Below are 21747 nucleotides of genomic sequence, written 5' to 3'. Positions count from 1 at the left end.
CTGCAAGCGTCTGATCAGTAGGCTATATAACCATGTTATTACAATATAATACTTTGCTCACGCCTCCACCAAATTGTAATCAAAATGTATCATTTCAATTAAATACATCGAGGACGATGTGCTTAACACATAACTTTCCGACCTAGTACTTCAACAAAACTAAGTGACACTTTTAAGAGTTACATGTCTTAACGTCGTCATAGGGGTGCAAGTATAAACCAATAGAAGCTCAGGGATAGAAACGGGCCTCCTCCTTACAAATTGAGGCTGAACTCAACTCACATTGAGGCCGAACTAAACTCTTGCGTCAGCCAATCACTCTAGACGGGCTGTAGGAAATATATTCACCGGTTTATTTCCCCAGAGTAGACAGTCTGTACTCGAAGAACGAACTACTTCAACAACCCAAGAAAACTTTGGGGCATGATGAATCTGAAGTTTTGAGCTCATGACAGAAATTACACTAAGGGAATAAACACGATGAACTGAGGACAATTTGGAATCAAATAATTACGCTGAAAATAAAGAAGAATAACAAAGAAGATACTATTGTTTACTATTGTATTATTATCCTCTTAAAAATGAGACACCTCGTCTGAGTAAAAGAAATTGACGCGGAAGTTACCCAAACTATATTCTCGACATTTCAAGATTGCCAGCAATAATATCGACAAGCCATACTGGGGCAATGGATTCAGGCAGCAAGGTAGGCTAATTGTATGAGTGAGGCTAACGACTATTTGGCAGTATTCGTAGAAACCAATATACAAAACTGTGTATGTGTTTGTGTCTCTCTGAGAGAAAGAGATAGAGAGAGGCTAAGAGAGATAGTGGGAAGCTAGCTTCCCAGTAATATTGAAAACTGATTAGGTTAGCTTGAGACTCTCAAACTGCCTAGCTGTGTTTATGTCAATGGGTTCCGAATACTAAGTATTTTTTAAAGAAGTTACACTAGCTAGCCCATCATGTAATTGTTTTATTCAATTGAAACGTAAAACGTGTGTGCTGTGCTGCTCACCATCATCTTTGGACGCAGTCGGATATGCGGCTGCGGTGGAAAATGCAGCACACGCGCGTTCACATTAAGTCAGGTCGTGGGGAAGGCCTACTAGGTTCATGGCCGCTAATTGGCTATTCATAATCCCCCTCCATACATTACAAACTACCTGCGTCCTGGCCAATTGTAAACCCTATCCCCTCTGTTGACATCATGACTGTATCTGGTGTAGTAATCCATTTATAAAGTAGTGGATTAAAATTAGCTCAATGAAGAGCATGATGGCATTACTCACAGGAAGGCAGCACATTAAAGTCTAAAGATGATCTGTTTTATCACAGCATATGAGGTCTTCACTTCATTTTTGTTCATTTTCACATTGCATTTGATGTAACATTTGCTTATTGTTGTTTTACAATAGTAAAAGGAAGAGAGTGAGACGTGACTCATCTGGTCTCTGATATGGCTGACTTACCACTGACTGCTGATGCTGTGTGGTTAGCTACCCCCTGACAACTTTAAAGTCACTTCCCCCAGCCCTCACTTAGAGTTTACTTCTGGTTGAAATGGTAAACATGTTTATTGTTATTTGTCTGTAACCCCTTTTATGGTTAGGCATAGACGTTTGATTTCCTGGCGCTCAGCTGGAACACATTTAAAATTACCCCTTTCCAGTCATTCCCATTAGGCCAGGGTTTAGCTTTTGTCAGACAGCTTGAGCTTTGAGCGTGTGTCCAGGCTAACACAGCACTGAGCATGTCTACTGGTTTATAATCAGCATCTCGTGGTTGGGCATCGCACTCTGGCTTGTGCTTATGATCCCTGAGTGTGTGCAGCACAGCTGGACAGGGAGGGGGCAGTCAGCGTGTGGGTAGAACCAGGGGTTGGTGCCACAGGGTGTGGTGGATATCTGGCTATATGTCAAAAGCCAAAATACCAATGAGCTGTCCCCAGCCATGGTTCAGTCCTGTGTGCATAACATTGTAATAAGCATTTGTCAATGATATTCTGGTTCATACTGTATGTCTGCAAGGTAAAGCAGGCTATGTTTTGGCTCTAGGATAAATGTCCTCATTGCCAGTCTAGAGCTTTCCAAGGAAATCATTGTATTACATTTTACATATGGCTGTGACGTTCATGGAATTTTGGATGACTGTAATTGGCCAACCAAATGACCGTGGTCTCCGTAATAACCATTCGAATAGCACATTTTCTCCTTTCCTCCATTCCTGACTACATGTGCTGCTATAAAAAAATATTTGAATAGAAGAACAGGCATCCTCATTCAAATCAATGATGGCATAATGAGTGGACTGGTGGCCATCGTGAGTGTAACCATGGTAGCAAAGCAGGAAGTAAAAGCAAAAAGTAAAAGCTAGGTCGAAAATATACCGGTTAAGACTATGTTGTCACAAATCTGGGACCAGCACAGTTGCTAACTAGCATAGCTGGTCCCGTTGTTGCAAAGAGTTATTGGATATTAGAATCCCATTGTCTTCACCTTTGTCATCTTCAACCTAGAGTAAAACAGGAAGTGTACCCATCAATATGTGCTGTGATTTGTTGATTCAACTCAACTGACATTACAAAAAATACATTCTGTTGCATCAGTTAACATCATTTGAATTTACATACTACATACCATGGAAATTATTGCAACACAATACCAGGCATCCATTGTGAGTGTACCCAGGAGTTCACCAGTCAAATTGCCAGGGTAAGAGTTTCCAAGCCCAATTTTTTCACCAATTGCTACAACACCTTGCTTGTTTCAGTAAGGGGCAACAAAATTAATCACATCGGTAAGAGTCCATGTTATCACAGAAACGGACTCAACCGCACAAATGCCCGACTGTCCTGTCTTCAGTCAGTTTTTTTTAAACAATTTTATTTTCATGACAGTCTTCATCCATTAACCGTCAGCTACACAGTAATTATGCCAGCCCTAATTTGATTTTTTAGTCTCACCCAGAGTGAGTGAGTGCATCCATTTTCATGCTGGTCCCCTGTGGGAATTGAACCCACAACACTGTCGTTGCAAGCACCATGGGCTACCAACTTAACCACACAGGACCATTGCCGAGACATTGCCCTCTTAGCCTCACGTTGATACACCTGTTCAGATAGACACCTCCCCTGCCTGACTGCTCACCCCGGGGGTGTTTAACTTCTCCCAACCTCTCTCCAAAACAAAATACTGTCTAACCTCTTTGTTCCTATTATAGACTGGATAACAAGCATTTCCCTCCGACACAAAGCCTTCCGATTTATGGGCAGTTTGGGCACAAGTTGTAAGTCCCTTTAAAGCTCGACTGAACAAAATGCATTGTTTTAGTTCAGTGGAAGCCTCTTTTTCTCTTGGGTAAGAAACAAGGTAATTGGGGCAAGCTTACAGTTGACCTGGTCTGTGGTGAGTGGAATAACTCTAAGAAGCAATTAGATTTTTAACTGAGTGGACAGTTCTGGCTTTTGATTAAACCCAAAGCCGGCATTCAGTTCCTTCCTTCTAAAAACTTAATTCCACTCAATCCACTGGCTTCTTCCACTCACTTTATTTCCCTCTGCATGACTGCCCCTTCAGTATGCCCTTTCAATATTAAGTGTCAGTGTGTTCTAATGAGGCCTAAATACTTTTGATATAAAAGATGGGATTAAGAGATCTGTGAATGCTGTAATTGAAACAGGCAGAAACGTAGGGCCTAATTCATTTCCTCAAAAAAAGTGGAAGGCATTGTGCACACTGTACTGACCTCTGCTAATCGCTTTTCATGTGAAGGAGAGTTTGGTTAAATCTGTAAAACTGTAGTGTACTGTACAGGCTCATTCGCTTGTTCTCCATAGAGCTATACAGTATCTGAGATTGTGTCAGGTTTGAACAAACACTTGTACCGGATATCAGTGGAAAATTCGATGGATCAGAAATACACGTGTATGGAAACGTTTTGTTTGTATCTGACAGTCTTTACTTTATTACATTTCGTTTGACAGGTACAGTGCATATTAATTCATCCACATTACTGTAAATGTGCCAGTTTTTGCCATCCCCCTAATTTTCAACTGCAGTCGATCCATTGACCTCTTTGTTTTAGACCATGTTATGGACCATAGACTTGTTCCTGTGAACTCTTCACTCAGTGAATGACTAAGGGAGGCAGTCAGGATACACAGGAGGGGCTCTGTGCTGTCCTGTGCTGTGAGTTCAGGTTCGGGAGGAGGATGAGGGAGTGATATTAGGTTCCCCTGTGAAACCCGAGGCTGTCAAGGAGGTGACGTTTGCAGGGACGTGAGGCTGGCAGCATAGCCATCATTGAGAGCCATAGGCGAGTTGAGGATGTGGGGAACTGGGAGCTGTGGCTCAGCCAGGCATGGCTTCTGCTTTCTGAACGGAACTAGGCCTATCGTAAACCTCAGATGCTTAGATTAGAGAAGGCCCTTAACCTTACAGCACCTGAGGGTGATTCACATTATATCTGTATGTACTGTCACTTACAGACTGTCACTGTAGCATGGCCTTGCTAATCAATATGATACAGTGTTTCCCAGCGGTACTTTTAGCAGAGGCTGAGGTGTTTGAAGAGGGGGACTAGAGAAAGGTTATACAATACACTGGAACTGGATGACTAATGCATTATACTATAGGTGTCACTTACAGGGAAGATGTGGCTGTAAACATTTCACAGCAGGAAGTAATTATGTTTCACCAGACATCCTCCCAAAACCAGTGAGGTCAGTTTTAAGGCTTTGGTCACCTGACAAAGTGCTGATATGATGTGAAAAAGGGTTCCGTCTTACATTGTACCTACTTGGAATTGACTCTCACAATTCCACATACCTCTGTTATACAACTCTGGCCCATCCCTGCTCACCATCGTCATTCGTCAGGGCAGTATACCATGTTTCCTTGTTGGACTGCTTGTTGATCACATAAAGTCGATTTTAATTGACCTAACGACCTCCAATATAATCCATGAACTGTGTTGAGTAAACTGTTGCTCAAGGAACAGGCCTTATGATCACTTCAGATGTTTGCTCAAGCCCAGACTATCTCATACATCAATGTAAAGAGATTTTACTGTTGATGCATTTAGCTAGATGAGGCAGGTCTGAAATGTAAAAATTCACTTTAATCATATATTTGGAGAGAGATTGTTGTTGTTTTTTTGTTCCATTTTACATCTGAATATTACATTTGGTAGATGTGAATAAAATTTTAGGCTACATTTGAGACCTTTATCTTTTTGTGTTAGTACTCATTTAAATAGTGAGAAAAATCCCTTTTGCTCTAACTAGGCCTAAAGCAACCGTCACCAATACTACAGCCCACTCACTGTGACTGGGCTAAAATTTACAGACTCACTCCTGAGAAGGAGGAGATTGATTTGCATGGAAGTTTATCTTTGGGAGGAATGTAAACTTGGCTGGTGGCAGCAGCTGTTTTATAACAATGGTGTTTGTTTAAAGGGCCAGTGCTGTCTTTAAGGCTGTGATAACCATCTCAGAGCTGGAGGGCGTGACTTCATTGTTTCCAAGGTGAAGGATACGTGACCATCCCCTTTCAGAAAGAATACAGTGGAATGTTTTCTGATAGCAAACCATACAACACAAGATCTACCCTGATGGTGTGTGTTTACATCCTGTGCTAGGGCTGGTTATAACAACCCAGCCATGGAGTTGTTGAACCCCTGCGACTCATTGCTTGTGTGGAACTTTATTGGTTAAGCTGCTACCTTTTCAGACTTACACTTACCCCACCTCACTTTCAGACCTGCCCTTGTTTAGGTCTCTATTACTGAGCTATACTAAGCTTGCTGTGTAGTGAGTGTTTGCAAACACAGCCTACTTTGTAGCTCCCACCCTCTTCAAGAATCTCAGAATGAACAGAAATGGAATGCCTTCACTTTTGTTTAGAATAGCCTTGACCACTTGTTCTCAACATATATTTTAGGTGAGGTAGGCCTAGTTCATTAGTGCCCTTTAAAGCAGCATTTTTTTAAAGAGGATCCTTAAATAAATACAATTTCCCTGTCAGATAATCCCATGTCAGATATGGCTGTGTAACTCAGTTGGTACAGTAGAGCATGGCTCTTGCAGTGTTGTGGGTTTGATTCCCACGAGGGACCAGTATGAAAAAAGTATGAAAATGTATGCTCACTATTTTATTTAACCTGGCAAGTCAGTTAAGAACAAATTCATATTTTACAATGACGGCCTACCCCAGCCAAACCCTCCCCTAACCTGGACGACGCCTGGCCAATTGTGGGCCACCTTATGGGAATCCCGATCACAGCCAGTTGTGATACTGCGATCAAACCAGGGTCTGGAATGACACTTCTAGCACTGAGATGCAGTGCCTTAGACCGCTGCGCCACTCGGGAGCCTAACTTAAGTTGCTCTGCATAAGAGCGTCTGCTGAAGTACTAAAATGTAGATAGTCTTTTACGCTTCTGCTACTCTCTGTTCATCATATATGCACAGTCACTTTAACGATACCTACATGTACATACTACCTCTATAAGCCTGACTAACAGGTGTCTGTATATAGCCTTTTTTGGGGGGGACCATTGGTTAGAGCCTGTAAGTAAGCATTTCACTGTAAGGTTTACACATGTTGTATTCGGCACATGTGACAAATAAACTTTGATTTGATTTGATCTTCCTGGGGGCCTAGTTTATCTCATGAATAGGAAGCACATATAGGCTATCATGCAAGTTTATCTAGTTGAGTGCTTTTTGTGACAATGTGTCAGAGCCTACTGTATATTTTCCCTTGCAGAAATATATTTTGGGATGATTCACTTTCCCTCACATTTTACAGACATTTAGGACCTTGTCATAACTACACTGTCTTTAAGTTTAGAATCAGTCACAACATGAGTACGAAAGAGGATCTCAGCTTCCATAGCAACTGGTGTAAAGCATTAAGGCTAAATCTTATGTCAGAACAGCCATGTCACTATCAAAACATCACAGATACAGACAACTCCTAAACAGAGGAAAACTCCCAGTACCAGTAGCCCACATACCTCTTCTCCACACGATTGTAACCAACAAAAAACGAAATCCCAATATGCCTACAATACAGACAATACGCCACAGACACTGCATAATGGCTCGCCTAATATGTGTATGTGTGTATGTATGTGTGTTAACTTGATGGCAAGAGGAAAATATCTGCCTTCCTTGTGGCTCCACTGGGATTATGCCAATCAAACAATTTTAGAAATAACAGGAACACAGACAATGACTGAGGCTAGATCACCCCTCTCCTGAGAGGGCTGGGTGTGGACACGTGGTCCTAATGCACAAATATTTAGGCCTACAATCAACCACCTGAGGTGGACAGATTTAGGATGAATTCCCCGTTCTCTGTGCTTGGCCTGAGGCTAGGTTGCCTTCTTGCAAGTTATGTCACTACCACACACATTTGGGGCAGTACAATCACCTATTGCGCAATGTAGGACACTAGCCCATTCTATAGAAACTGCAGCTCAAGTTAGGCAAGTTCTTTAACATTTCGGGGGAGGAAAAAAATAAAAAAATATTTAGAAACTAAAGCATTACCAGGCCCAAAATCCTTAGATTGGTTTGCAGTTAATCAGCAACACAGGAGGTCCACACAAATGACATGAGTCATGACGGGACAATCAATGTATTTTGTATGCCGTCTTCAGGGTCTGATAGTGATTACTTGTCAAACTAGTTGAACAAGATAAAGTCAATGGATATTGTACAACTAAATTGATGAACCTTTACAGTACAGTGTGCCAAGGAGGTTCTCACCAAAATATGCCTTAAGGCCTGTCTAGCCTAGGTCTAGGCTATATGGAATGGCAACAACAGGATAGCTTAGCCTAGAGATTTGTATTCTTAAGACAATAAGTATATCAACTCAAAGTACCTCCAAGCTGCTCTTTTCATGCTCTGATACAGTACAGACATTTGGAGAGAGGGGATTTCTAACATACTTTCTCTCCTGTCTATATGCAGCAAGTGACCTTCCAGTTGATGCTGACGGTGGGAACAGCAGTGATTGGCTCACTGCAGTTTGGTTACAACACGGGTGTCATCAACGCCCCTCAGAAGGTGAGTCCACGGGAACGAGATTGGGTGGGGAGGTGGGGCTGATGTGCCTTATGGGAATTGGATGGGGAAGGCTTATCTATATTTATCTAAGTGACACCATGCTCGAACATGCTTCCCCAACACCTTTTCCCAGATGAGACTGCCGCTGTGTCTGCCTTGGCCAGTCAAGATGTTCCCTGCAACACGTGAAAAAAGTGGAGCTAATAATATCTCAAGTATCTCGTCCAAGGCACTCTCCATTAAAGGGCCTCTGTGATGTGTAAAGGACTGTTTTCATGCCCCGAATGGGCTCAGATTGTAAGTGAGGTGACAGCCAGGAGAGTGCTATTCACTGTGCTAAAGGGAACATCATTTAGGAGCTCTCAGTGAGACGTGTCTCTAAAAATGGAATTAAGTTATTTTCCATTTACTTAAACAAAATGTGTTTCTTTGACTCTACTCCTTCACATTTCTCGTGAAAGTGGATCCCTTAAACAGTTTTGTACTGTAGCTGCTAAATCTACAAAATGGTTTTGTTTCCTGAAAGCTCACAATATCCAGGGGATATTAGGTCTTGTGGGTCATAATAATCTTTCAGTTTCAAATAAAAAATTTGATTCGTCACATGTGCCGAATAAAACAGGTGTAGTAGACCTTGCAGTGAAATGCTTACTTACCAGCCCCTAACCGACAGTGCAGTTTCAAAAAATACGGATAAGAATAAGAGATAAAAGTAACAAGTAATTAAAGATCAGCAGTAAAAAATAACAATATCTACAGGTGGGTGCTGGTACAGAGTCAATATGCGGGGGCACCGGTTAGTTGAGGTAATATGTACATGTAGATAGAGTTAATTAAAGTTACTATGCGTAGCTGACAACAGAGAGTGGTGGTGGTGGTGGTGGTGGGGGGGGGGGTCAATACAAGTAGTCTGGGTAGCCATTTGACTAGATGTTCAGGAGTCTTACAGCTTGGGGAAGAAGCTGTTTAGAAGCCTCTTGGACCTAGACTTGGCGCTCCGGTACCGCTTGCCATGTGGTAGCAAAGAGAACAGTCTATGACTAGGGTGGCTGGAGTCTTTGCCAATTATGGTGGTCTGCTTCAAACATGTTGGTATTACAGACTCGGACAGTCAGAGGTTGAAAATGTCAGTGAAGACACTTGCTAGTTGGTCAGCGCATGCTCGCAGTACACGTCCTGGTAATCCATCTGCGGCCTTGTGAATGTTGACTTGTCGAAAGATCTTACATCGGCTGCGGAGAGCGTGATCACACAGTCTTCCGGTACAGCTGGTGCTCTCATGCATGCTTCAGTATTATTTGTTATTTAAGTGAAAGGGCTAATCCACACAGTATTGGTCTTTGTCTGAACAAGCCTTTTGGCAGCTCGGCTCATAGTTCCAGGTGCTTTTTGCCTGAATACATGGGACACCTGCCCTCTCCATTACTTTTGATATATGAGGGGCTCTGTGTGATCTACAGTCCCAGCTGTCTCCTGTCCTGATGTTCCTTTCTCAGGAGACCACTTATTGCTCCATCACACACACTCATTTGTCTGTCAGTACCTACCTGTCATACCTACCAAGCGCTTCAATTGATGTTTGGGAGCCAGCACTGTTTTGTGAATAGAATAGTAGGCTACAGATGTAGGATCTTAATTTGAGCCAAGTTTGCTACAGCAGAAAAATAATCCTACAGTAACAGGAAATGTGAATTATTATGTGGATTATAATGGACATTTTTGTAGGAATTGATATATTTTTTGTTAAGGCAAATCAAGTCTGAAATTTCAAGGTGACAAAGACAAACTTTAGAAGCCTTTTTAAAACTCACATACACTACAAGTGTGCAATTCCTGATGTTCAGGAAAATTCTCAGCAACAAAAGAGTGATCAAATTAAGATCCTACATCTGTACACAATAGGGAAGAAAATAATACTTTGATACCTGTTTATTACAGACCGGTAGACATTCTGATTGGTTAAACCCCCCAGGGGTGAATAATTAAAATGTGATTGTAGGACCAGATGATCTAGTTCTAAGTATAAGCCTAGCTGAGGTGTAGAGGTGGGGTGCCCTCCTGTAAGAGTGGTCAAGGGGGGCAGTGGTGAGAAGGGGGTGGATATTTTTATTTCTTTTATTTTTATTTCACCTTTATTTAACGAGGTAGGCAAGTTGAGAACAAGTTCTCATTTACAATTGCGACCTGGCCAAGATAAAGCAAAGCAGTTCGACACATACAACAACACATGGAGTAAAACAAACATACATGTAGAGGACATGGATATGTAGAGGTTTGCTGTCATTCAGACACTGGGCCAGTGTAAACCTGCCCTCCCTTCCCCTCCTCAGTCCCAGCTGAGGTCCCAGTTACGTATATACACACACATACGCACACTGACACATGCTCAGTAATACCACACAATGCCACAGCTGTTTAGAAGCAACATACAGAGTGCAGGGAAGTATTCACAGAAACAGTAGTATTGCTGAACATAGAGACACATCCAGAACATTTCACTGTACCATTTACACCCTGTATCCTGTGCACATGACCAATAAACTTTAATTTGATTTGAGATCCATGATAAATGTGATAACAGCATGACTAATTACTGAATGTATAAAACATTAGGAACACCTTCCTAATATTGAGTTGGCTGAATGTCCTTTGGGTGGTGGACCATTCTTGGTACACACGGGAAACTGTTGAGCGTGAACAACCCAGCAGCGTTGCAGTTCTTGACACACTACTACCATACCCTGTTCAAAGGCCCTTAAATATTTTGTCTTGCCCATTTTCCCTCTGAATGACACACATACACAATCCATGTTTCAAGTATCTTAAGGCTTAAAAATCCTTCTTTAACCTGCCTCCTCCTCTTCATCTAGACCAGTGGTCGCCAATGGTCGATCTTCAAGGCATTCCTAGTCGATCACCAAATATTTCTGTAGAAAAGCCAACGAACAATAACGGCTTGCACTCCTTTTTTAAAGTCATGTTGAGCTGTTGCCGCACTGGGTAAGCAAAGTGTTCCCATGAGACAAACTCCGACTACCCGGTGGACTGGCAAATCTGTTACTACAGTGCCTTGCGAAAGTATTCAGCCCCCTTGAACTTTGCGACCTTTTGCCACATTTCAGGCTTCAAACATAAAGATATAAAACTGTATTTTTTGTGAAGAATCAACAACAAGTGGGACACAATCATGAAGTGGAACAACATTTATTGGATATTTCAAACTTTTTTAACAAATCAAAAACTGAAAAATTGGCCGTGCAAAATTATTCAGCCCCTTTACTTTCAGTGCAGCAAACTCTCTCCAGAAGTTCAGTGAGGATCTCTGAATTATCCAATGTTGACCTAAATGACTAATGATGATAAATACAATCCACCTGTGTGTAATCAAGTCTCCGTATAAATGCACCTGCACTGTGATAGTCTCAGAGGTCCGTTAAAAGCGCAGAGAGCATCATGAAGAACAAGGAACACACCAGGCAGGTCCGAGATACTGTTGTGAAGAAGTTTAAAGACGGATTTGGATACAAAAAGATTTCCCAAGCTTTAAACATCCCAAGGAGCACTGTGCAAGCGATAATATTGAAATGGAAGGAGTATCAGACCACTGCAAATCTACCAAGACCTGGCCGTCCCTCTAAACTTTCAGCTCATACAAGGAGAAGACTGATCAGAGATGCAGCCAAGAGGCCCATGATCACTCTGGATGAACTGCAGAGATCTACAGCTGAGGTGGGAGACTCTGTCCATAGGACAACAATCAGTCGTATATTGCACAAATCTGGCCTTTATGGAAGAGTGGCAAGAAGAAAGCCATTTCTTAAAGATATCCATAAAAAGTGTTGTTTAAAGTTTGCCACAAGCCACCTGGGAGACACACCAAACATGTGGAAGAAGGTGCTCTGGTCAGATGAAACCAAAATTGAACTTTTTGGCAACAATGCAAAACGTTATGTTTAGCGTAAAAGCAACACAGCTCATCAACCTGAACACACCATCCCCACTGTCAAATATGGTGGTGGCAGCATCATGGTTTGGGCCTGCTTTTCTTCAGCAGGGACAGGGAAGATGGTTAAAATTGATGGGAAGATGGATGGAGCCAAATACAGGACCATTCTGGAAGAAAACCTGACGGAGTCTGCAAAAGACCTGAGACTGGGACGGAGATTTGTCTTCCAACAAGACAATGATCCAAAACATAAAGCAAAATCTACAATGGAATGGTTCAAAAATAAACATATCCAGGTGTTAGAATGGCCAAGTCAAAGTCCAGACCTGAATCCAATCGAGAATCTGTGGAAAGAACTGAAAACTGCTGTTCACAAATGCTCTCCATCCAACCTCACTGAGCTCGAGCTGTTTTGCAAGGAGGAATGGGAAAAAATTTCAGTCTCTCGATGTGCAAAACTGATAGAGACATACCCCAAGCGACTTACAGCTGTAATCGCAGCAGAAGGTGGTGCTACAAAGTATTAACTTAAGGGGGCTGAATAATTTTGCACGGCCAATTTTTCCGTTTTTGATTTGTTAAAAAAAGTTTGAAATATCCAATAAATGTCGTTCCACTTCATGCTTGTGTCCCACTTGTTGTTGATTCTTCACAAAAAATACAGTTTTATATCTTTATGTTTGAAGCCTGAAATGTGGCAAAAGGTCGCAAAGTTCAAGGGGGCCGAATACTTTCGCAAGGCACTGTAAATCGAGTGCACCTACTATACTGCCCAATCGGATAGCTCAAATCACCGTGGCTACAGAGCTGGTGAAATAATTACAATTTAGCATGAACACTTGGGTGATAGATGTGCAGAAGATGATGCAGTAGAGATACTGGAGTGCAAAGGAGAAAAAAATTAAACAATATGGGGATGAGGTAGTTGGGTGGGCTATTTATAGATGGGCTGTGTACAGGTGCAAAGATCGGTAAGCTGCTCTGACAACTGATGTCACTATTCTACACTATTACAAAACGCGCTTCTCCTTACTTCCGCTCGGGCTGCAGCTGCAATGAATGAGTAGCCAAGTATCGATGGCCCTGCATTTTATTATTATTATTATTAGCAGCTTGTCGTGTCGATTTTAATTTGAAGGAATATTTAACTTTCTCTGGTCATAGGAACAACATGAATTTGTGCATGAGGCAGATGCGGTGCGATTCGAGTTTCGCGATCAGATGGAAGACGGTGTCCCCTCTATCTGGTCAGTCTCAATAGAAGAAAGGAATGAGAGAGCAGGGACCCTGAGAGGCGGTTGGGAAAAATAGTTTTGAACGGTCATCCAACTCGGAATTCCAAGTCATTCAGAAACTCGGGCACCTTTCCAGAGCTCTGACTTTTCAACCTGAAGATCCCTGATGTCGTAATTTGACCTCGTTGACCATCAGTCCACTAAAATAAAAAAGCAAATTATTTAAATTCATGCTCCACAGTGCCTCACAAGTGCTAAACCAACTGATCTATTTTGTTATCAAAGCTTGAGTTTTAAAATATGATATTGTCTGATTAACAATATTGGCAGGCCAATGATATAGCCAATATGCTGTGATAATGTGTTAGGCCTACTTCCCAAACATCATTCCTACAAAACTGTTTTTGAGGTTAATGTAAAAAAAAAAATCTGAGCAGTAGATCTCTGCTTTTTGACTGCGAAAGTGATCTTGACTCAGAAAAGGTTGGTGACTACTGATCTAGACTGACTGAATAAGGGATCATAGCTTTCACTTGGATTCACCTGTTTAGTCTATGTCATGGAAAGTGCAGGTGTTCATAAAGTTTTGTACACTCTGTGTATATGGAGACCCTTAATAACCCCCAGCCCAAATCTCCATCTCTCTCTCCGATGTGATTGCAACCCTTCCGCTCTAAAGACAGTAGCACTGATTAGATTAGGTGTCTCTCAAGTGCCCTGGTCTGCTTCTCCACCCTGCTTGCCGGCTCCAAATTGGGCCCCTTGTAGCACAGACAGACGGACCTGAATGCCTCCGCATTGCCAGGCCAGGAGTCCACAGAGACAGTAATGCTTAAATCAGTACAGGGTCACCGGTCATGAATGGACAGCTTTTTTCATTGTGGCCAGGTGCGTGCTAGGTCTTGAGTCAGACACAAGCCTATTCAGAGAAATCAAGAATAAGAAATTAAAGGTAGACTTGCGATTCTCTATCTGTAAGAATGTTTATTTTATGGAACTATATTGACAGTGTTGGGCTATACCATATCTTGAACAGCATACCCAGCTTACCTCTCCTGCCCTATGAAATACATTAACAGTTCTATATCAATCACTCAGCATTATATAAGTATTGGTGACGGGTATATTGTATAATCTATCAGTAAAGCACATGACAGGAGCCAGCAGTGATACTTGGGAGAGGAGGACAGGAGGGGGCAGGGCTCAGTGTCGAGTACTAGAAGTGCTAGATAGAGGTAGAGGGAGTCTTAGACATATGACAGTTGTCAGTGTGCCACGGCAGAGACATGGGGGGAGGGGGACATTCCTCCCAGCCTGTACCACTTAACTACCAGCACAAGCTGATCAGACATATGTATGTTTATCAACACTGAGTCACTGTGGGGGAAGGGGTTGAAACCTGACACCTCGCTCTCCCACAAACGACCTTGTTGCTGGAAAACCTGAAATACAATCCTCTACCTCCATCTACTGGCCATACATCAAACAGCAGCCACCTGGCCAATGGCAATGAGGACAAGGAAACACCTTTTTTTACTGTCTCTTACATTACTGTATGTCTATGGTACAATTGACTGTGATTTCTGTCTATGGCAGTGTTGTGAGCTTGTGTTGTTTTCTCTCCTGCTCTGCTAGGTTATTGAGAGGTTCCTCAACGAAACATGGTTCGACCGGTACCAGGAGCCCATCACCAAGACCTCCCTCACCACCCTGTGGTCCATCTCCGTCGCCATCTTCTCTGTCGGCGGCATCTTCGGCTCCTTCTCCGTGGGCCTGTTCGTTAACCGCTTTGGCAGGTAAATACGACACTTCACAATGTTTATTTACAACTGTGTTATGTGAGATGATATTACATGTGTGATATGTAAATGTCTGTAAGTAAGTGGACTATAATTGACATGACTATTTCTGTGGTGTCTACAGGAGGAACTCCATGCTCATGGCCAACGTGCTGGCCTTTGTCTCCGCTGCTCTCATGGGCTTCTCTAAGATGGGTGGCTCATGGGAGATGCTGATCATCGGGCGCTTCGTGGTGGGCCTCTACTCCGGCCTCTCCACTGGCTTTGTGCCGATGTACGTGGGTGAGGTGGCCCCCACTGCCCTCCGAGGAGCCCTGGGCACCCTCCACCAGCTAGGCATCGTCACAGGCATCCTGATGGCACAGGTCAGTGCCAATGGGCACAGGGATATCGGATGGAGAATAATGGATGATTTGTATGCTTTTCCAAAGGAATCTCTTTGAGAGCTGTGCTATATGATAATCTGATGGTGGTCTAACTATGTGCTGTGGTTCAGGTGTTTGGCATGGAGGCCTTAATGGGGAACGCATCTCTGTGGCCCTTCCTGCTGGGCTTCACTTTCATCCCAGCCCTAGTGCAGTGTGCACTGCTGCCCTTCTGCCCCGAGAGCCCCCGCTTCCTCCTCATCAACCGTAACGAGGAGAACAAGGCCAAGACTGGTGTGTAGAGTACATTTATACACAAACACACATTCATACACTTGATGTCATCAGTTCAGCCAATGTCAGTTCTGTCAGTTTGAATGAGTTGAAAATTATCTAAAATAAGGGCCATGTTTCAATAAATGTGTTTAATTTAAATTCATCCCTCGAATTGCCTAAATTGATCTGGTATGGAGTGACCCAGCCCTAGCAGACTGTAATGTAACCTCCATTCTCGCTCTGTCTCTGTCAGTCCTGAAGAAGCTGCGTGGGACCACAGACGTGAGTGCAGACATGCAGGAGATGAAGGAGGAGGCCAGGCAGATGATGAGGGAGAAGAAGGTGACCATCCTAGAGCTGTTCCGTTCGCCACTCTACCGCCAGCCCATCTTCATCGCTATCATGCTTCAGCTCTCCCAGCAGCTGTCTGGCATTAACGCTGTGAGTCACCCCTCATACACACTTCTCACCCCAAACACATACAGCAGGGTTCCCTTGATTTGGTGCTTTTATTTAGCCCCCCAGGTTTTTTATTTGTTATTGTTCAACATAGAAGACTACAATAACACCAGGAAATCAGCTCCAAGTTTGTTCCCAAGTATTCCCTCGCATAATAGAGAGACACGTGATCGTATACAACTGGTTTGAAGTGATTATGTTTTTGTCAAACATTATATCTGTTTGGGCTTCTTGCAGTCAATTTGTAGTCTACAAATTATTTGTAATTTTGTTCCAGCCCACCGACCATCTGCTCAAGAAAAAATGGCCCTCGGCTGAATCTAGTTGATGATCCCTGACATACAGTATACTACCTATTTTGCAACTCTAAACTGTGCTGTTGGTGTTCTGCAGGTCTTCTACTACTCTACCCGTATCTTTGAGAAGGCCGGAGTTGCTCAGCCTGTTTATGCTACAATTGGTGCCGGTGTGGTCAACACAGCCTTCACTGTGGTGTCGGTGAGTAACTGGCAGATGTGTATGTTTCATATATGGTGCACATGATGTACCACATTAGGGGTTGGACAGTGTAACTCAACCCTCTCTCCTCTCAGTTGTTTGTGGTGGAGCGCGCCGGACGCAGGTCTCTCCACTTGCTGGGGCTGATAGGAATGGCAGGCGCTGCCGTTCTGATGACCGTCGCTCTGGCTCTGCTGGTACGTAGACTAACTACAGCACACTTCACATAAGGCTAGCAGCTCTCATACGGAATGAATGAGGAAAAACACTTGGTTTATTGATACACGTCCTTGTAAATATAATATGTTGAATGAATACCAGTAGTTTAACCCCCTGCTGTCTGTTTGTCTTCCATCAGGAACAGCTGCCGTGGATGTCCTACGTGAGCATCGTGGCCATCTTTGCCTTTGTGGCATTCTTTGAGATTGGCCCGGGTCCCATCCCCTGGTTCATCGTGGCTGAGCTGTTCTCCCAAGGACCCCGGCCCTCGGCCTTCGCTGTGGCTGGCTTCTCTAACTGGACCGCCAACTTCATAGTGGGCATGGCCTTCCAGTATGTAGAGGTAAGCACTGAGCACAGCCTTGTTAGTCACTGATGCTCATCATGGTAGATGTTGTCTGCAAACTCATCTCGATTAGGGTTGCAAAGGTACTGGAATTTTACGAAAGTTACTGGAATCTTCATTAATTTTGGTAATTAACAGAAATCTATCGTGAATTTTGTCATTTATACTTTAATAATAAAAAATAAAAAATCATATATAGTATGAATTTGTTATATCTGTGTCCATATTGTCCATAAACCATATGGTTCAAGAGAACATAACCTAATTAAGGAAAAAAGCATCTAATCAACATTGGCATTATTTTCCATTAACTCTGCAACTCTTCCAAACATTTATTCTGTTCACAGCTGCCACCAGTTTCATGCCAAAACACTGAAAACGAATAAATGTTGACTTAGTAAAATAAAAAGAAGTGTGTTAAGAATTAATAAAGGATATTTGCTGAAACCCTCATATTAAACATCAATGGTATTCACTAAGTTGAAGATAATTTAGGATCATGTTTTACAGCTTTGTCATTCTAATGTTTATTTTAAAATCACCTTATTTAATTATTTCATACATATTTACATATGATAAGGTCACACCAAGGGCCAGGGATAATTATAGACACCTGTAAAAATCTAAAGTGCCCAAAAGGGCCGCTAGATGTCTTGTGATAGATTACATAAAATCCTTGAAAGATACCAACATTCTAGTAGTTTACTGGTAAACTTAGAAAGTTTCCAGTAATATACCCACTCTTTGCAACCCACTGCTTAATGAACATGATCTTCAGTGTTCTCTCTCCTTCTTTTCTCCGTCTCGCCCTACAGGAGTTGTGTGGCCCTTATGTCTTTGTCATCTTCACTATACTGCTGCTCAGCTTCTTCATCTTCACCTACTTCAAGGTGCCTGAGACCAAGGGCCGGACATTTGACGAGATCTCTGCCGGGTTCCGCCAGTCGGCTGGCACTGGGGGAGAGAAGCACTCACCGGAGGAGCTCAACAGCCTGGGGGCTGACTCTCAGCTCTGAGCACCTGTTCCTCCCCTCTCCTCTCGTCCCACACCCCCTGCTGAGGCCTGGCTATGAACCCTCCTTCACCACCCCAACATGAGGGGACCAGAGTGGCCCACTCAATGATTTGTGCAAACTGACTACTAAACTGACACACTGGCTGCCATCACATTTTAGGTATGTTCACCAAACAGAGAACAGATGCCCCTCACCTCCTGCTCGATCCTCTGTCTCAAAGTCTCAAGCGCTCCTTCTCTTCTCATCACAACAAAAACTTGGTGGGGGCAGGAACCTGGGTGTAAGGGGGTGGGTTGGCATGGTAGATAGAAGGAAAAGGTGGTCTTTTCAATTAACTTCAAATTTTATATCAGAAAACAGTAAAATCCTGTGTTACTTTTACTTTATTTTTCTTCCTTTGTCTGTTACTTTTCTCATTTTGTTGGTTTAGATATCCATGCTTCTGCCTCTTATGCAGGTCTCAATTATTTTCATTGAATACCCTCAAGAAATTGCATGCCATGTAAATATGTTTTTACCAACTCACTTTTAATCTCTGTCCGGATAGGCTTTTAATTATTTTTTACAAATGAATTTCTTAAGGAAAAATAAAGAAAATCAAAAAGATAATTTTGTATGTTTATGTCTTAGTTAAAAGACACAGTTACAAATGAGCCAGCTGTTATAAGTTACTGTATGCATACATTTTATATTTAATTCCCAAGCAATACCCATGAGCATTAATTTTACACTATGAAATCATGGGACTATTTGAGACATTTCTACTCTTTTTTGTATAGCAAACTATACTCAGTTGAAAAGCAACATCAGCCCATTTCACTGCAGACTAATATAGATGTAAAATATACCCAAATCTGACTTACAACCCCCCCACCTCTAAAACGTAACTGAAGTCCCTCACAACTTTGAGTTTAAACGCCTGGTCCGAAATCATACAAGGAATACACTCCCAGTAGAGCCTTCTAGCAGTTCACAAGACTGTACGTTGTTCTCTGATCTTGTGCCTTTGACAGAAAAGGAGGATGCCTTTCAAACAGTAACCAAATGTAATGTGGCTTCCAGCCTTACCAAGGTCTGCTTCATCCTGAAAGTGCTTTTAGACCCTTCGGGGTCAAACTCCCAGCTAATGCTCCATGTTCCTTGAAAAGTGGTGACTTTCTTTTTGGGTGCTTTTCATTATTGTAACTCCACAATGCCTTTGGTATAGTTCAGCACTGCTGCTTCCTTGTTCAACTTAGTTTTGTGACGCATAGCTGACAATCCAGTAGTCAGCTGATATAGCCAACAGCATCTATTGATGTAAGCGGCTCCTGTCTTTGACTGCTGTGCCACTGTAAGAAGTTTTCTATTCTCGAATAAAACGTTTTTGAGGAAAGTTTTCTTTTTAGCAGCACTTTATCATCCCAATATTGGCTGTTTTGTTACTGAAAATCTTCCGTAATTGTAGTTGGAGCTTGGCTCAAAATGTTTTTACCAAATATGGAACCTTATGTTACTGATAAGAGACTGAAGAGCTACTGTTGGATTACATGATATCATTGTTGTTGTTTAACTAGTACATCTCTACATTCACAGATCTATGTTATTTGAGGTCATAAGGTTGGTAGAAAATGTTTTAGAATCAAATATAAGCTAATCTGGCCAGTTGAATACGTTTTGGAAGTGGTCTAAATAGTTTTAGTAATGCACCTTTACCCGAACAGAACTCCACAAGCAATATCCATTGTAGTCATTCCATGTCGAGTTTGTGTGTTCAAATCCATGCAAATATATAGTTTGTGTCTTTTGAAATTATATGGGACTCTTTCTCTTCTCCACCAACAATGTGTCGGTTAGACACCGCAAACTCATTGACTGTAAGTCTCCCTAAGTCATCAAATGTCAGGATCAATGTAGGCACCAAGACTTGACTGTCCTTTAGATATGCCTGATTGAACTCCAACCTTGTGATGGAGAGCAAAAGATGCACTTACGGACTGAAATCAAATGCAGTGTACTTTGAGTGTATAGTTTGACAATTATATTTGGGCATTTTATAAACACATTTATTAACACAGAATATATGCATAAAAGAGTTGTAGAAATCCATCTCTGCACAGAATAATTGTCTAAAAAGGCCACAATACTTATAATGTAAATACAACAAATAGTAAAGGACCCAAATGTATAAAGTATGTTATGTTAGTTACTACTTATAGAGGAATATGACTAGTTTCGGTAGTTGTGCATCTACACACCTGCCTTTATTTTGTCTGATTTCCTGTCTGAAGAAATATTGTATGAGATAACTATTAACACAATCTTACTTCAGCTTTGTACATGAACCATTGAATGATATATACTATTTATTAGATGCCTAATTTATTAGTATTGTTTTTATTTTCTACACATTTTAGTAAACAGTATGCATTTAATTTTTGTAAAAGCGCATGTTTATATGTTGGGTGAAAATGAACCTCTAACAGAATGACCTTCTGTAAAACAGTGTGCCATGGTGTCAATGTCCTGATGGTTTTATTTTCTTTTGTAAGATGTGTGGTTGGATGTTTGACTCAATAAAACAAACATACAGGAAAATGTCAATTAGCTGGGTTCCTTATTTTCACAACAATTAATTTCAGATTGTAATCAATGACTGCAGATGCTCTAAACGCCTTCTACTTTTCTAATAATTGATTTGCCTGGCTGGGCTGATGAGGCAGTGGATTGCGCAGTCAGCTGGAACAGAGTAAATAGGCATTTCATCTAACCATCATAGATTTAGCCGGTGGTAACTTGTGGAATAGACTCCGGCTGGAATGCAGTTTTAACCAATCAAATCCAAAATTAGACATACCCCTTGTATAATATTTTATAAGCTTTGTAGGAGAGGATGCCTTACTGATTTATAAATGCCACCATGCTGTTGCCAAAATTGTAGACGTGTGTGCGTACGCATGTGTGTGTGAGCGTGAATTTGCATCAGTGAGTGTGTATGTCTGGGTAAGTGGCCAGTTAAGGTGGTTCTCCCTGTGTCAAAGGAAACTTTGAAGATCACAAGGTCAGAGACAGTCTGATCCCAGGACAATTGAACCCAAACTCTCTCCCCCCAAGACCAGCTCTCTCCCCGGGCTGCCCCCCCCCCTCCTGTCTCTCTCTCGCTCTCTCTCTCTCATGGGGACCACACAAGCCAGTATACTCTGAATGACCCTTATCTAACCGATGAATTCACTGACCATACGATTGGGACTTTATGGCCATGGAGTCTCATACTCTTTCATGGTTTATTCATAATGCTGGATTTGAAACGTTCAGTGCACCTTTTTATCTGATACAGTGCTTTGCAAAAGTATTCATCCCCCTTGGCATTTTTCCTATTTTGTTGCATTACAACCTGTAATTTAAATAGATTTTTATTTGGATTTCATGTAATGGACATATACAAAATAGTCCATATTGGTGAAGTGAAATGAAAACAATGACTTGTTTCAAAAAATAAAAAAAAAAAGAAATGGAAAATTGATGCGTG

The 21747-nt window shown here is 42.0% G+C and overlaps 1 protein-coding gene across 1 annotated transcript; it reads left to right on the top strand.

Moving 5' to 3' along the window:
* Positions 1 to 274: 274 nt before the first annotated feature.
* On the top strand, positions 275 to 20822 carry LOC135540110 (solute carrier family 2, facilitated glucose transporter member 1-like). Its single transcript, XM_064966490.1, has 10 exons — positions 275 to 706; positions 7985 to 8080; positions 14897 to 15057; positions 15185 to 15425; positions 15557 to 15719; positions 15955 to 16142; positions 16554 to 16658; positions 16754 to 16855; positions 17017 to 17220; positions 18039 to 20822. Exons 1-10 carry the CDS (start codon positions 689 to 691, stop codon positions 18237 to 18239), a joined length of 1479 nt encoding a protein of 492 aa, XP_064822562.1. The 5' UTR covers positions 275 to 688; the 3' UTR covers positions 18240 to 20822.
* Positions 20823 to 21747: the final 925 nt, after the last annotated feature.

Source organism: Oncorhynchus masou, chromosome 5, assembly GCF_036934945.1.
Source record: "Oncorhynchus masou masou isolate Uvic2021 chromosome 5, UVic_Omas_1.1, whole genome shotgun sequence".
In the NCBI taxonomy this organism is placed as follows: domain Eukaryota; kingdom Metazoa; phylum Chordata; class Actinopteri; order Salmoniformes; family Salmonidae; genus Oncorhynchus; species Oncorhynchus masou.
This window is presented reverse-complemented; position numbering and strand designations above follow the sequence as displayed.